This window comes from Apium graveolens, chromosome 11 (assembly GCF_009905375.1).
Source record: "Apium graveolens cultivar Ventura chromosome 11, ASM990537v1, whole genome shotgun sequence".
In the NCBI taxonomy this organism is placed as follows: Eukaryota; Viridiplantae; Streptophyta; class Magnoliopsida; order Apiales; family Apiaceae; genus Apium; species Apium graveolens.
The window spans coordinates 196346156-196361104 of NC_133657.1; the positions used below are offsets into that span (position 1 = coordinate 196346156).

General features: G+C 32.3%; 1 protein-coding gene across 1 annotated transcript; it reads right to left on the bottom strand.

Annotated features, from left to right (window-relative positions):
* Positions 1 to 10603: 10603 nt before the first annotated feature.
* Positions 10604 to 12068, bottom strand: LOC141698589 (protein SHORT INTERNODES-like). The gene is made up of 2 exons (XM_074503311.1): positions 11746 to 12068; positions 10604 to 11147 (listed from the first exon to the last, which is right to left on the bottom strand). Exons 1-2 carry the CDS (start codon positions 11960 to 11962, stop codon positions 10855 to 10857), a joined length of 510 nt encoding a protein of 169 aa, XP_074359412.1. The 5' UTR covers positions 11963 to 12068; the 3' UTR covers positions 10604 to 10854.
* Positions 12069 to 14949: the final 2881 nt, after the last annotated feature.

Sequence of the window (14949 nt, forward strand, 5' to 3'; positions counted from 1 at the left end):
ATCGGACGAGAAACATAGTAGAATTGACGGAAATAGAGTTTTCGGTGGATTCTCAAAGGGGTTATTACACAGTTTTTTCTCCAATATTGATTCCGGATGTATTATGGATATTTTCACATATTTGAATCCATATTGATATTTAATTTGAAGCCGAGCCATATTTCGTGAAATTCGGACGAGAAACATAGTAGATTTGACGGAAATGGAGTTTTCGGTGGATTCTCAAAGGGGTTAGTATACAGTTTTTTCTCCAATACTGAGTCCGGATGTATTATGGATATTTTCACATAATTGAATCCATATTGATATTCTAATTTGAAGTCGAGCCATATTTCGTGAAATTAGGACGAGAAACTGAGGTAGATTTGACGGAAATGGAGTTTTCGGTGGATTCTCAAAGGGGTTAATATACAGTTTTTTCTCCAATACTGAGTCCGGATGTATTATGGATATTTTCACATACTTGAATCCATATTGATATTCTAATTTGAATCGAGCCATATTTCGTGAAATTCGGACGAGAAACTGGGTAGATTTGACGGAAATGGAGTTTTCGTTGGATTCTCGAAGGGGTCAGTACACAGTTTTTTCTCCAATACTGAGTCCGGATGTATTATGGACATTTTCACATACTTGAATCCATGTTGATATTTTAATTTGAAATGTGCCATATTTCGTGAAAATCGGACGAGAAACATAGTAGATTTGACGGAAATAGAGTTTTCGGTGGATTCTCAAAGGGGTTATTACACAGTTTTTTCTCCAATATTGATTCCGGATGTATTATGGATATTTTCACATATTTGAATCCATATTGATATTCTAATTTGAACCGAGCCATATTTCGTGAAATTCGGACGAGAAACAGAGTAGATTTGACGGAAATGGAGTTTTCGGTGGATTCTCAAAGGGGTTAGTATACAGTTTTTTCTCCAATACTGAGTCCGGATGTATTATGGTTATTTTCAAATACTTGAATCCATATTGATATTCTAATTTGAATCGAGCCATATTTCGTGAAATTCTGACGAGAAACTGGGTAGATTTGACGGAAATGGAGTTTTTGTTGGATTCTCAAAGGGATTAGTACACAGTTTTTTCTCCAATACTGAGTCCGGATGTATTATGGACATTTTCACATACTTGAATCCATATTGATATTTTAATTTGAAATGTGCCATATTTCATGAAAATCGGACGAGAAACATAGTAGATTTGACGGAAATAGAGTTTTCGGTGGATTCTCAAAGGGGTTATTACACAGTTTTTTCTCCAATATTGATTCCGGATGTATTATGGATATTTTCACATATTTGAATCCATATTGATATTTTAATTTGAGCCGAGCCATATTTCGTGAAATTCGGACGAGAAACATAGTAGATTTGACGGAAATGGAGTTTTCGGTGGATTCTCAAAGGGGTTAGTATACAGTTTTTTCTCCAATACTGAGTCCGGATGTATTATGGATATTTTCACATACTTGAATCCATATTGATATTCTAATTTGAATCGAGCCATATTTCGTGAAATTCGGACGAGAAACTGGGTAGATTTGACGGAAATGGAGTTTTCGTTGGATTCTCAAAGGGGTTAGTACACAGTTTTTTCTCCAATACTGAGTCCGGATGTATTATGGACATTTTCACATACTTGAATCCATATTGATATTTTAATTTGAAATGTGCCATATTTCGTGAAATTCGGACGAGAAACATAGTAGATTTGACGGAAATGGAGTTTTCGGTGGATTCTCAATGGGGTTAGTACACAGTTTTTTCTCCAATACTGAGTCCGGATGTATTATGGACATTTTCACATACTTGAATCCATATTGATATTCTAATTTGAACCGAGCCATATTTCGTGAAATTCGGACGAGTAACTGGGTAGATTTAACGGAAATGGAGTTTTCGTTGGATTCTCAATGTGGTTAGTACACAGTTTTTTCTCCAATACTGATTCTAGATGTATTATGGACATTTTCACATACTTGAATCCATATTAATATTTTAATTTGAAATGTGCCATATTTCGTGAAATTCGGACGAGAAACATAGTAGATTTGACGGAAATGGAGTTTTCGGTGGATTCTCAAAGGGGTTATTACACAGTTTTTTCTCCAATATTGATTCCGGATGTATTATGGATATTTTCACATATTTGAATCCATATTGATATTTTAATTTGAGCCGAGCCATATTTCGTGAAATTCGGACGAGAAACAGAGTAGATTTGACGGAAATGGAGTTTTCGGTGGATTCTCAAAGGGGTTAGTATACAGTTTTTTCTCCAATACTGAGTCCGGATGTATTATGGATATTTTCACATAATTGAATCCATATTGATATTCTAATTTGAATCGAGCTATATTTCGTGAAATTCGGACGAGAAACTGGGTAGATTTGACGGAAATGGAGTTTTCGTTGGATTCTCAAAGGGGTTAGTACACAGTTTTTTCTCCAATACTGAGTCCGGATGTATTATGGACATTTTCACATACTTGAATCCATATTGATATTTTAATTTGAAATGTGCCATATTTCGTGAAATTCGGACGAGAAACATAGTAGATTTGACGGAAATGGAGTTTTCGGTGGATTCTCAAAGGGGTTAGTACACAGTTTTTTCTCCAATACTGAGTCCGGATGTATTATGGACATTTTTACATATTTGAATCCATATTGATATTTTAATTTGAGCCGAGCCATATTTCGTGAAATTCGGACGAGTAACTGGGTAGATTTAACGGAAATGGAGTTTTCGTTGGATTCTCAAAGGGGTTAGTACACAGTTTTTTCTCCAATACTTATTCTAGATGTATTATGGACATTTTCACATACTTGAATCCATATTAATATTTTAATTTGAAATGTGCCATATTTCGTGAAATTCGGACGAGAAACATAGTAGATTTGACGGAAATGGAGTTTTCGGTGGATTCTCAAAGGGGTTATTACACAGTTTTTTCTCCAATATTGATTCCGGATGTATTATGGATATTTTCACATATTTGAATCCATATTGATATTTTAATTTGAGCCGAGCCATATTTCGTGAAATTCGGACGAGAAACAGAGTAGATTTGACGGAAATGGAGTTTTCGGTGGATTCTCAAAGGGGTTAGTATACAGTTTTTTCTCCAATACTGAGTCCGGATGTATTATGGATATTTTCACATACTTGAATCCATATTGATATTCTAATTTGAATCGAGCTATATTTCGTGAAATTTCGGACGAGAAACTGGGTAGATTTGACGGAAATGGAGTTTTCGTTGGATTCTCAAAGGGGTTAGTACACAGTTTTTTCTCCAATACTGAGTCCAGATGTATTATGGACATTTTCACATACTTGAATCCATATTGATATTTTAATTTGAAATGTGCCATATTTCGTGAAATTCGGACGAGAAACATAGTAGATTTGACGGAAATGGAGTTTTCGGTGGATTCTCAAAGGGGTTAGTACACAGTTTTTTCTCCAATACTGAGTCCGGATGTATTATGGACATTTTCACATACTTGAATCCATATTGATATTCTAATTTGAACCGAGCCATATTTCGTGAAATTCGGACGAGTAACTGGGTAGATTTAACGGAAATGGAGTTTTCGTTGAATTCTCAAAGGGGTTAGTACAAAGTTTTTTCTCCAATACTGATTCTAGATGTATTATGGACATTTTCACATACTTGAATCCATATTAATATTTTAATTTGAAATGTGCCATATTTCGTGAAATTCGGACGAGAAACATAGTAGGTTTGACGGAAATGGAGTTTTCGGTGGATTCTCAAAGGGGTTATTACACAGTTTTTTCTACCAATATTGATTCCGGATGTATTATGGATATTTTCACATATTTGAATCCATATTGATATTTAATTTGAGCCGAGCCATATTTCGTGAAATTCGGACGAGAAACATAGTAGATTTGACGGAAATGGAGTTTTCGGTGGATTCTCAAAGGGGTTAGTACACAGTTTTTTCTCCAATACTGAGTCCGGATGTATTATGGACATTTTCACATACTTGAATCCATATTGATATTCTAATTTGAACCGAGCCATATTTCGTGAAATTCGGACAAGTAACTGGGTAGATTTAACGGAAATTGAGTTTTCTTTGGATTCTCAAAGGGGTTAGTACACAGTTTTTTCTCCAATACTGATTCTAGATGTATTATGGACATTTTCACATACTTGAATCCATATTGATATTTTAATTTGAAATGTGCCATATTTCGTGAAATTCGGACGAGAAACATAGTAGATTTGACGGAAATGGAGTTTTCGGTGGATTCTCAAAGGGGTTAGTACACAGTTTTTTCTCCAATACTGAGTCCGGATGTATTATGGACATTTTCACATACTTGAATCCATATTGATATTATAATTTGAACCGAGCCATATTTCGTGAAATTCGGACGAGTAACTGGGTAGATTTAACGGAAATGGAGTTTTCGTTGGATTCTCAAAGGGGTTAGTACACAGTTTTTTCTCCAATACTGATTCTAGATGTATTATGGAAATTTTCACATACTTGAATCCATATTAATATTTTAATTTGAAATGTGCCATATTTCGTGAAATTCGGACGAGAAACATAGTAGATTTGACGAAAATGGAGTTTTCGGTGGATTCTCAAAGGGGTTATTACACAGTTTTTTCTCCAATATTGATTCCGGATGTATTATGGATATTTTCACATATTTGAATCCATATTGATATTTTAATTTGAGCCGAGCCATATTTCGTGAAATTCGGACGAGAAACAGAGTAGATTTGACGGAAATGGAGTTTTCGGTGGATTTTCAAAGGGGTTAGTATACAGTTTTTTCTCCAATACTGAGTCCGGATGTATTATGGATATTTTCACATACTTGAATCCATATTGATATTCTAATTTGAATCGAGCCATATTTCGTGAAATTCGGACGAGAAACTGGGTAGATTTGACGGAAATGGAGTTTTCGTTGGATTCTCAAAGGGGTTAGTACACAGTTTTTTCTCCAATACTGAGTCCGGATGTATTATGGACATTTTCACATACTTGAATCCATATTGATATTTTAATTTGAAATGTGCCATATTTCGTGAAATTTGGACGAGAAACATAGTAGATTTGACGGAAATGGAGTTTTCGGTGGATTCTCAAAGGGGTTAGTACACAGTTTTTTCTCCAATACTGAGTCCGGATATATTATGGACATTTTCACATACTTGAATCCATATTGATATTCTAATTTGAACCGAGCCATATTTCCTGAAATTCGGACGAGTAACTGGGTAGATTTAACGGAAATGGAGTTTTCGTTGGATTCTCAAAGGGGTTAGTACACAGTTTTTTCTCCAATACTGATTCTAGATGTATTATGGACATTTTCACATACTTGAATCTATATTAATATTTTAATTTGAAATGTGCCATATTTCGTGAAATTCGGACGAGAAACATAGTAGATTTGACGGAAATGGAGTTTTTGGTGGATTCTCAAAGAGATCGTACACAGTTTTTTCTCCAATACTGAGTCCGGATGTATTATGGATATTTTTATATACTTGAATACATATTGATATTTTAATTTGAACCGAGCCATATTTTGTGAAATTCGGACGAGAAACAGAGTAGATTTGACGGAAATGGAGTTTTCGGTGGATTCTCAAAGGTGTTAGTACACAATTTTTTTCCAATACCGAGTCCTGATGTATTATGGATATTTTCACATACTTGAATCCATATTGATATTTTAATTTGAACCGAGCCATATTTCGTGAAATTCGAACGAGAAACTAGATAGATTTGACGGAAATGGAGATTTTGGTGGATTCTCAAAGGGGTTTGTACACAGTTTTTTCTCCAATACTGAGTCCGGATGTATTATGGATAATTTCACATATCTGAATTCATATTGATATTTTAATTTGAACCGAGCCATATTTCGTGAAATTCGGACGAAAAACTGAGTAGATTTGACAGAAATGGAGTTTTCGGTGGATTCTCTAAGGGGCTAGTATACAGTTTTTTCTCCAATACTGAGTCCGGATGTATTATGGATATTTTCACATACTTGAATCCATATTGATATTCTAATTTGAATCGAGCCATATTTAATGAAATTCGCACGAGAAACTGGGTAGATTTAACGGAAATGGAGTTTTCGTTGTATTCTCAAAGGGGTTAGTACACAGTTTTTTCTCCAATACTGAGTCTGGATGTATTATGGACATTTTCACATACTTGAATCCATATTGATATTTTAATTTGAAATTTGCCATATTTCGTGAAATTCGGACGAGAAACTGGGTAGATTTAACGGAAATGGGGTTTTCGTTGGATTCTCAAAGGGGTTAGTATACAGTTTTTTCTCCAATACTGAGTCCGGATGTATTATGGATATTTTCACATACTTGAATCCATATTGATATTTTAATTTGAAATGTATCATATTTTGTGAAATTCGGACGAGAAACAGAGTAGATTTGACGAAAATGGAGTTTTCAGTGGATTCTCAAAGGGGTTAGTACACAGTTTTTTTCCAATACCAAGTCCGGATGTATTATGGATATTTTCACATACTTGAATCCATATTGATATTTTAATTTGAACCGAGCCTTATTTCGTGAAATTCGGACGAGAAACTGAATAGATTTGACGGAAATGGAGATTTCAGTGGATTCTCAAAATGGTTAGTACACAGTTTTTTCTCCAATACTTAGTCCAGATGTATTATGGATATTTTTACATATTTGAATCCATATTGATATTTTAATTTGAACCGAGCCATATTTCGTGAAATTCGGACGAGAAACTGAATAGATTTGACGGAAATGGGGATTTCGGTGGATTCTCAAAGGGGTTAGTACACAGTTTTTTCTCCAATACTGTACTGAGTCGAGATGTATTATTGATATTTTCACATACTTGAATTCATATTGATATTTTAATTTGAACCGAGCCATATTTCGTGAAATTCGGACGAGAAACTGAGTAGATTTGACGGAAATGGAATTTTCGGTGGATTCTCAAAAGGGTAAAAAACATACTCCATTCATCTCATATTATTTGTCATGTTTTGACTAGTCAACAATCAAATTATTTAAATTTTGACCGTAAATTATGCATAATGTATAATTAAATAATTTTTAAAATTAGTATCATTGAAAAATATATCTAATTCTCTTTCAAATGTATTTTTCATTTCTTAAAAATAATACATAAAATTATCGTAATTATCGGTCTAAACTTGGTCAATTTGACCACCTATTAGTCAAAATATGACACATAATATGAGATGTAGGGAGTATATAACTATCTGTTTTGCATATATAATAAAGTTACATAAACGGAGTTGCCCCCATCTTTCCTAGCCAAAAGTAAGCAGTTCTTCCAAAACCCTTCTACATTTGCAAATATTCATTTCTAAAAGGGGTTTTTTAATTTATTGTCAAAATGAGAAAGGTGATCATACTAAAAAAAGCTTCTGCTGATTGAGAATATTAATTACTGTTACTATAGAGCTAGCCTCCTTGATTTTTATTATGGGCAAATACACGTCAAGCGATAATTGATAAATCATTTGCGTCAGCGTAATATTTACATAAATAGTAAAAATTCTTTTTTTATTAATTAATTACATACATATTTATCAAGAATTGAACTTTTAGTCTCTTGTAAGAGGAACAAAAGTTAAACCGTTGTATTAACACTTTGTTGACAGATGGTAAAAATTCCAAGATCAAACAATTAAATGTTAATAAAGTATTGCGGTCTTTTGCATTAACGTCAATTTTTCATATTCAATCTATTGGTGAAAAGTTTTCGTGGACGGATAATTCGCTTGTCAAAGATCATGACCATTCTGTTATAGCTTATATAGTAGATTCTAATTTGCATCTTAATTAACTAGTTGAAAAGAACTATTTAGAGAGAACCTTTGCCTAATTACTTTAGTACAAATTTTATAACTTTCTTTATAACTCAATCGTATATATTCCGGGGGATGTTTTTGAAGGGCATCCTTATGTCTTTTTACTTTGCTTAGTGTGTCTTTAGAATAAAAAGGCTATTAAGATGTGGCTTATGTAATGCTTTAGTTTTTGCTTGAAAGTGACCTTCATCTACATTTCACAAGATGCCCACCCAATCCTTTTTTAGCCTAATATAATTAACTAACTAGTTTTTAACTTTTAATCACTCTCTAGCTTTTGAGTGTTACTTCCTCTAATCAGTTTCGTAAGTACTGCTTATTTAATTAACACTACAACAAATCAGGCCATTTACAGAATGGAACGTTGTTTCGCTCTGCTGGGGTTAAATTCAACCGGACCTAAACTCAACCGTATATGGTTGAATTTGAAATCAACGTTGTTAGAGTTTTGACCGGCGCTCAAATTCAACCGAACAAATTCAACCGACACTGAATTCAACCGATTAAATTCAACCGGTTTTAACTTCAACCAGAACCAATTGAATTTAGTGTTCCCAATTTTTCCCTTTGCGGGAAATTTCCCACCAAAAGTTAAATTCAACCGAATAATTTACGACGGTTTTTTCGAACTGAAATCATCGTAATTGAGGCATTTATGACAAAAATATTCTGTTATTTTTGCTCGAGTAGTAAGTTCATTTTTTGTCAGAAAATAAAATTTCGTCGGAAGTTCAATTGCTCAATAATATAAACACATGCTTATAAATGGTGATCAGCTCGCTTTGAAGTTGAAAGTATGGGATTGTCCTTGAGGAGACCATTTTTCTTAACTAGTAAATATATAGTACTTCATTCAATCCTCTCTTGGTTAATTAATCTGTAATATCATGTTGGATGTATATATGTTGTAGCATATTTTGTGCGATTTCAAATATGATAATATATGATGGTTACTTTTTATGATAAATAAAGGGAAGTCGATCAAGATTCGATTACTTGCGTGTGCGTGAGTTTAATTGTGAAGAAGAGTGTCGGTCAATTTGTACTTAAAAAATTGTACCGTATATGAATGTGATACGGTCTATAGGAGGAAAGCACGTTATAGGACAATCAATTTATGCTTAAATATTGTACCTGTGTATGACTGTTATACGATTTGGGAGAAAAACACGTTATAGGGTTTGACGACACTACAATTTAACTTACAATTTCTACAATTTTATTATAATTAGTTCGATAACTTCATAGTAGCTAGCACATATATAATAAAATTCATTCAAATGACTAAATAGTGTCTTCAACATTTCATACCTAAACCCACAGACAGATGAGATTTTTTCCTTCTTTGCAAGCATTTGCAGCATGGTATTCGTACTTCTCTGTTTCTTTTACATGCTTCAGGCTTGCATGAATTCCGGTAGCTCAATATATAGAAATACATTTTGCATGTTTGGTGTTTGCTTTTCTTGTACTGCTAACTAGATTGGGTATATATATTAACAAATAATGTGAGAGTGTTAATTAGGTCTCTGCTTATATATATATTAAGGGCACTCGTACGTCCATATATAACAAGCTACTGTAGATGAACTGTATGTTTGCAGAATAAAAATAAACATCCTAAAATTTAAGAGCAAATAGAGTGATATGACCCCTTCATTTGTCGGATAAATTAGTGTAAAATTCATCTTGTGATTGCAGAGTATGCGTGTTGTATTATCATTATACAAAATTCACAAGTAAAGTAGCCAATATATAGGTTTCACTATAAGAAAACAGAGTTAAATACAACTGATTTAAATTTGACTGGGGTTAAAATTGACTGAATTCGGTCGAATTAAGTAGATTATTTTGTCCAGATTTGGTAAAATTTAGAAAAGTTATTTAGACCGGATTCGGTTGAAATTAGAATTTGAGCGGGATTTTATTTTTTTTTAACTTTTTGGTGGGATTTTAAATTTTTTTGATTTTTTTGACGGAATTTTTGAATTTTCAGTGAAACAAATACAACCGAAAAAATCGGTCGTATTTAGTGTTGAATTCGACCGAACTTCTAAATTCGACTCCCTTTAAAATAACCGTTTTAAAATCGGTCGAATTTAGTTAAAAACAATTGTTTTCAGTCGAATTTTGCTAAATTCGGCCGATTTTTTCCGGTCGAATTTAGCCCTTTTCTTGTAATGTTTAAATATCTCGTCTTAAATACTAATTAGTGTGTAAATATTTACTCCACAGTTTCACTATCAGTATCCATTACATTCTTAAAATATTAGTTTTTTTAATAATTAAATACAATTATATAAACAAATTTGAAGCATAAATATTTAACAACATTCATTTTTAATTTCTCACTTTATATTTGTCCGCATAAATTTTTTGCGAGCAGGTGATTATAACATCGCTTGTCAGCACTCTCGTTATATGAGAGTGGAGTAATTAATAAAGGGTTTGTTGTTTTAAGAACATTTCAAATCCCTGCCAAACCCAATTTCAAGCTATCAAATCTGAGTTGAAGCAAAAACACAATTTCAAGATATCAAATTCCTGCCAACACAGACTCGGGTTATCAGGATTAAAGCTGTTTTTGGAGCTCATAAACAAGCAGTAAACAAACATTAAACTACTTAAAAGCTGAAACAGTAACAAAGTTAGTGAGTAGCTAGAAGACAAAACAATTTTTAATCACACACATGGTCAAATAATCCTTCATCAAAGTGTAAAAATAATTTACTAATTTACTTAACAACATTGCTAATTCCTCCCCCTTCCTCCCTCCCTCCCTTTCTACTTCCTCTTTCTTGTTCAGTTCACTTAATAATGTTAATGCATACGAATCACGACAAGAAACAAGGCCTTTACCGACAGCAGGTTCAAGAGAGCGAGACGTCTTACAAGTTATAACAAGGTAGTTTTTTTTTTTTTTTAAGATTTTGGGTAGGGGAAGAATTGTGTACCAGGAGTGAGAAGATCAAAGGGATAAGTGGAAGTTGTAGTAGTAGTGAAAAGATTTGGTTGTTGAAAAATGCCAACAGCTGATGAAGAGGAGGCCTCTTGAACAGGACCTTGGTCATAAAGAATGCCTTTGAAGATATGGCCTTGTATATTCACTGATGTTTGGTATGCATACTGATCTGCTTCACTATCATCACAGCTCACTCTAACACATCGAAAAGTTGCCGGAAAACTCGCTTCTGCCGGAAACTCCCCTCCATAACCTAAAAATGTGTTAATCATCATGCACAAATATTGATTCTTGTAAGTGTCATTACATCATATCCTATATGCTCATACTACTTTTTTTGCTAAATTAATATAACTCATATATACTTGCAATTATAACTAATTAATTGTCACCACACTTCATTAGGTTTAAATAATGTGTAGAATGATCTAGGGTTTTAATTAGAATCTGTAAAAGTTATCGATTTTCATCACCTAGAAACTAATTTTTCTTATGAATATTTAGTTTCATAAAGAAACTAGACCCTAGACTAAGATCCAGATACAGATCCTTTTCTCACATCTTAGGATATTAGATTAATTAGCTGATTACTTAACATTGTATCTTCGTTTTTCTTTCCTTTATGTGCGTGTGTTGAGTGAAATGGAGGGTGCCTCGATGATGAGCAGAAGAAGAAGAAGAAGAAGAATGATGGTGTCTATATATATCTTTTACACTAAGATCCGTCTCTCTCTATATATATATATATGAATCTTTCTCTAACATCTCGAGATTTTAGATGAGCTGATTACTTAACATGATATCTTCGGTTTTCTTTCTGTCTGTGTGTGTTTAATGAGGGGGGCGGGTACCTAGAGGATGATGAGCGGAAGAAGAAGAAGCAAGATGGTGTCTATATCTTTTAGTATTTGGAGAAACATCCTGGAGTCTTGGACGCCTGGTGGACACGGGGATCCAAGTGCTCTTGACATGAGTTTGGCACTGAAAACTTCGGTTCCTGCAGCAACTCCTGCACCTCATGTATAAACAGTCCTTCTTTGCTTGATTTCCACAATCTTGGCACCTCATTATTATACTGTTTTTGCCTTCTCCTCTTCTTCTTTCAGTACAAGTACATCAATTGTTATGCATTATTTTGGTAGCTACCACTTCTTCTCTTATAAGTCTGTTTGGTTGTTTTGTAAACTGAAGGTAGCTTTATTAAAGCTTTTATTTCCAGGTAATTATATAAGCTTCTGGAGAATTATTTACAACCCCTAAAAAAGAGCTCCTTTGTGTACGGACGGACGTGTACTTTACTAGTTGTTTTGTCCAGTGTCCCCTACCACAATCGGACTCTCTATTTACAGGCAGTAAAAATATATGCAATTCCACCTTTTTCCCAAGAATCTATACTATTTATACTATACTATAATCCAGGATGGGCATATTTTAGTATTCCCTTTTTATGGTTGGTTTGGTGATCCTCATTATGAGTGTCGGATCTTTTTAATCAAGTGATCAGTGCGGTTAGATCCAAATATTAAAATTATATACACTACTCAAGTTTCTAAGTTCGAATCTCACCAACAACAAAATATTTATATTATTATTTTACACTACTCAAACTACCAGGTTCAAATCTCACCAACAACAAATATTTATATTATTATTTTACATGTTACCCAAATTTCAGTTTCGAATCCCGCCAACAACAAATATTAATATTATTATTTATAAATATACTAATAAAGTTTAATTGCCCAAATGTCATCAATTATATACTGTTTAATATTAACTAAAAGAAATTTATTATAATTTTTAAATAATATAAAAATATGAATGAAGACCCGTGCATCACACGGGGTGAAAACTTATATATAATAAACATGAACTTGCAATATATTTTTGTAAGTGTTAAAGTGTTAACCATTAAGCAATACAATATATCTATACTATAAAATAATAACCGGATTAGATATATTTTTGTAAAAATTATTTGGTTCAACAATTATCTCCTTTTTTTTATCGCAGGGAACCCATAGCAGGTGCGCACTAGATAAACTACACGGGCTCACGCAATAGTCTGCAAACCACGTGAGGCAAGATAAACCGCATTTAGCGACACACTCTGGCTCATGAGGCGTAATCATAAATTCTCCTCTCGTGGGATTCGAACATGTGACCAAGAGGATAGTTATCCCCTCTTTAACCAACTGAGTCAACCCTTGCGAGCTGGTTATCCCCTATTTTGATTATTAAAAATAAAAATAAATAATGTTATATACATGTTAAAGTACAAATTACTAAACAACTAGATATATTCTCCTTTTCCTACTGAACTACGACCACAATTTGATCCTAATTCTTTTATTATTTTTATTATAAATCTATAATATTATATATTTATATAAATATATTAAATTTATTATATGATTGGATAAATAAAATTCTAAAATTATTTGAATATTAGCGATCCCGTGTATCGCACGGTATTTAAGTTAGTATATATAAGTCTAGACAATAGGTCCCCAGAACATATATCGTTCACAATCGTTCTTTGAACGTATAGAATATTGGGTTATACATTGTAAGGCTTCTAAATTATTTTTTTTAAAAAAAATCTTCTGAATAAAAATATTGTGTTTATATTTTTATAAAAAAAAGGAAGATTTTAAAAACTTATGAAACTATACTTTATATTAACATTAAAATACGTGTCAAAATGAGAAAAAAAATATAAAAGAACGAATGGGACGAATGTAGTATTTAATTCATCCATACAAAGATTATGGCTTTGTGTGTTTAACACAACATTTTTAAAATTTTCATTTATGAGCCGAAAAATGGTTACAAACAATTAGTTGTTAATTATGACAGGAGTGGGGTGCTATATATATATATATATATATATATATATATATATATATTATATATATATATATATATATCCAGGCAAATAGATTAGTTTCATAATTCAATCCACCAGAGATGCAAAAAATAGTCTGGTTTTGTATTATTATGGGTTTTTTTTACAAATAAAATAGAATGCATTCATTGAAATACTGGAAGACGGTCGGAACAGACTTCCGAACTGATAATACAACGTGATTGAGAAACAAATAAACGAACTAAACAAGTAGTCGTTTTGTTTTCAGATTGCTTAACAAATACAATAATATTATTTGAAATAAAAAGGATTATAATAACTTTCTCAGCATTCTATCAAACACCAACCCTGAAGATAGCAACACATTAATGCCATCTGTAGCCCATTATTCAAAATTTTTAGTTACATCAACTAAAATCGAAGGAACAAATGCCCCCAAAGTAAGAATAATCTTTTGTTGTGAAAAATAATTAGTTGTGATATTCACCACCATCTCATTTTTTATGCAATATAAAAAATCTTGATCCGCCAAAAAATCATATAAATCCTTTACAACGGAACCAACACCAACATACACAAATATTTTAAACAAAACATACTAACACCCAAAAAGAGATTTGGGACAACCTTGATAACAAGGTACCTAATTTAAAATTACCTATTTTAGTTCATTTAATTAAAAAAGGTCTCATTTGTAAGTAAAATTATTCAATCATATTTATAATTGATATATAATTATTTATCTACTTATCATTTATAATAGTAAGGTCGGGAGATGTCCCATATAATGTCTTAATTTCTTATATATTAAACAAATTTATAAAAAATATTTTTAAAAATTTCAATATATAAATGTAATTGAATCCGTGTATCTGAATTCATAAAAAACGTAAATATCATTAATATTAGTACTAGATTCATAAAATTCATATATTTGTGAGGGGGCAAAAATTAAAAATAAGAAATTTTTTATACTAAATATATGAATAAGTAATTTTTTTCCCGTAAATTTTAATACTAATTTCATGATTATATTGGTCAACCCCTTGCCTCCGTCCTGTATCATATCAGGGGCAAGAGTAAATAATGTCCCCAGCCAACTGTCGAAATTAATGATAAACATTTTTAATTTAAAATTTTGAATGTTTTGAAAGTAACGTGAATAGGATAGCTTCATAATTTAACC